This window comes from Egretta garzetta, unplaced genomic scaffold, assembly GCF_000687185.1.
Source record: "Egretta garzetta isolate BGI_Z169 unplaced genomic scaffold, ASM68718v1 scaffold46, whole genome shotgun sequence".
Classification (NCBI taxonomy): Eukaryota; Metazoa; Chordata; class Aves; order Pelecaniformes; family Ardeidae; genus Egretta; species Egretta garzetta.
Genome location: NW_009260268.1, coordinates 4,094,348 through 4,096,841, shown reverse-complemented (window position 1 = coordinate 4,096,841; position 2,494 = coordinate 4,094,348). Strand labels below are relative to the sequence as shown.

At 43.8% G+C, this 2,494-nt stretch overlaps 1 protein-coding gene across 5 annotated transcripts in view; it reads left to right on the top strand.

The window, feature by feature from the left end:
- Window positions 1-2,494, top strand: part of IRF2 (interferon regulatory factor 2) — a 42,843-nt gene that overhangs the window by 17,434 nt on the left and 22,915 nt on the right. For all 5 annotated transcript variants that reach the window (XM_035897718.1, XM_035897719.1, XM_035897720.1 and 2 more), the window contains one exon: window positions 2,243-2,350. In XM_035897718.1, coding sequence (XP_035753611.1) covers window positions 2,243-2,350 — 108 coding nt within the window. The remainder of the gene's footprint in view (window positions 1-2,242; window positions 2,351-2,494) is intronic.

The window sequence follows — 2,494 nt, the reverse complement described above, 5'->3', positions numbered from 1 at the left end:
AAAGCCCCTGGGGACGTGGGAGGGAAGAGACTACTGGCTTGACAGTGCTGTTTTGGGCAAGACCGGCTTCCATGTAGTAGCGATGTTGGCAGCTTTTTTGTCTCCTGAAATGCATTGCTTTTGCACAAAGGCAGCTTCTGTTTCTTCCACGTTGCCTGTCCCACGTGGGATTCGCTGCTGCTGCTGCCTTCAAGATAACTTTTCTGCCTTCTGTCTAATTTGTTCATTTAGATGGGCTTGAAATTTGTCTTAGGGGCTCATTACCCAGAAGACAAGATGAGACACACTGCTATAAATGGGAGCACTCATATATTGAATGCTGAAGATGATGCACTGTGTTTCCAGGAATTGTCTCAACGTGCATGCATAAAGATATCTTACAAAGAAATGCATCTAAGATGATCATTGCATCTACTTGTTTCTTCCTTGACAGAGGAATTAAAATTTGCTTGTGTTTTTAGTACATTGCCATTTGCATTTTTCAGCCTTGACCCAACATGTAGTAGGGGAAGATGGTGCAGGTCTCCCATACACACTCTGGAGCCTGGGTGGGAATCATTGCTGCCAAGCGGAGGGGGCTGCAGTGGCATGGCCAGCTGCTTGCCACCATCCCAGGGGCCGAAAAAGCTGCACCTGCATCGCCCTTGCCCAGAAGACAGCTTCCCTCTTGCACAGAGAGAGGATTTGCAGAAGGGCTTGGCCGCTGTCAGGTTCTGGGGTGGCTGTTTTTTTGTGTCTGATGTGAACCTGAAAGGGAGCTGAGCAGATGAAACCATTTTCTGAGCTATTTTAGAAATTCATAGTCACTGGAAAAGACTGCAGCTGAAGTGCAAGTGACCAGCTCAACACAATAGTAAATAAAATGCCAATATGTTTGTTAAGAGATTAGCATTAGCATGGCTGCTGGTAAATTCTCTGAAAACATCAAAGAGCCTTATTGTTGCAGTCAGGTTTTAATTCCTTATTGGTTTCAGGAAATAGATGTCCTCAGAGCAATGAGAGGAAACTTTGAACGTTTTTCTTCCTCTTGTGCTGGGTGTGGGCTTGGTAGTCTGTCTGTCTGATGCCTGTACTCCCATAGGAAGCACGAACAAACCCATTTACATTTGTGTCATTGCTGTGTGCTTTCAAATATGTGTCCTTCTCATTTTTTTTGCTTTTTTTTTTTTTTTTTTTTTTTTTTTCTGGCAAAACTTCTCCAGTGATTATTTGAAAGGCTGTGAAGGCATCTGGGGAGTTTCTCTTGCGCTGTTATGATTTAGGCTTGAAATTGCTTAATTGCTGTTTCCTGTACTTCTCATTTTCAGTTCCCTAATGACTGTATCAATTTGTTGCCTATTATTCCCAATGACAGGGCAGTGTTTTGTGTGCATGCCTCAACAAGCCATGTTAAAACCTCTCTCCTACAAGTTGCAGAAGGATCTAGCTTTTCATCCTGGTTTGCTCCTTGTTCCTGTTGGCCATGAGGAATTCTAACATCCGGCACCGATGGTTGCGGATGAGATTGCCTTTGGCCAATGGGGGAAAAAAAAGTCAGTTTGAGTCTTAACAGAAAAATATAATGTGGCATGGTGCAGCTGAGGGGGCTGTAAAGCACTCCCTAGCTAAACAGTATTGAAATGTAAAATAGCAGCTAAAAAATCAGTGACTGGATTGATCAGAGAAAGCTGGAAGGAGGGGGTCAAACTACTCGGCCAGAACCAAAGTGGTCTGATAAATTGCTGTGATGTGGGATGTATTTTTCATAATTTTAGTCAAGTTTATGGGACGGAAACGGCTATTTGAAAGCACTCTCGTTAGCAGGTGAATCATTTTAGCTAGTGCAGTGATGCCTTCAAGCGAATTTTTTTGGTTACTTTTTTTTTCTTGGTAAAAAAAGGTCTTGTGCAAATGCAGGTACATAGGCCAAAAAGAGGTCTCTTCTGGAGCGTAGTTATTTTTCTGTGCAGCCTCTGGTATCCTGCCTGTATCAGCACACAAGCTTTTGCCAATATGTGGCTTCTTCAGGTGACGGTTTTCCTAATCCAGATGTACCAGAAGAGTGTTTTCTGCCATAGAGAAAGCTTTATTGATAATCTCCGTTGCTTTTAGGGGAGGTTTCCACACAGATCCAAAGTCACTATTATATTTATAATTGTTTGATGCCTGCAAAGCTTTCATAAGTCTGTACTGTGCAGAGATGGGGAAGCTGCTTGGGAGTTCTGCCTGGAAAACAAGTAACCTTATCCCTTGTTCCCTGCAGCTCCTTCCCAGGCTGGTGACAATGCCTGTCGAAAGGATGCGGATGCGCCCCTGGCTGGAAGAGCAAATCAACTCTAACACAATACCGGGGCTGAAATGGCTAAATAAGGTAAGGGGAGTGCATGCATGTGTGTGTGTATGTGTGCTGAAGAGGGACTTTATAGCAGTGTCTGAGGTTTGGATAAGCAAATCAGCTCATTCCTGGTTTTCAAAGGAGTGACACGGGGAGGAAGGGCAAAGCTGAATGCTTCCT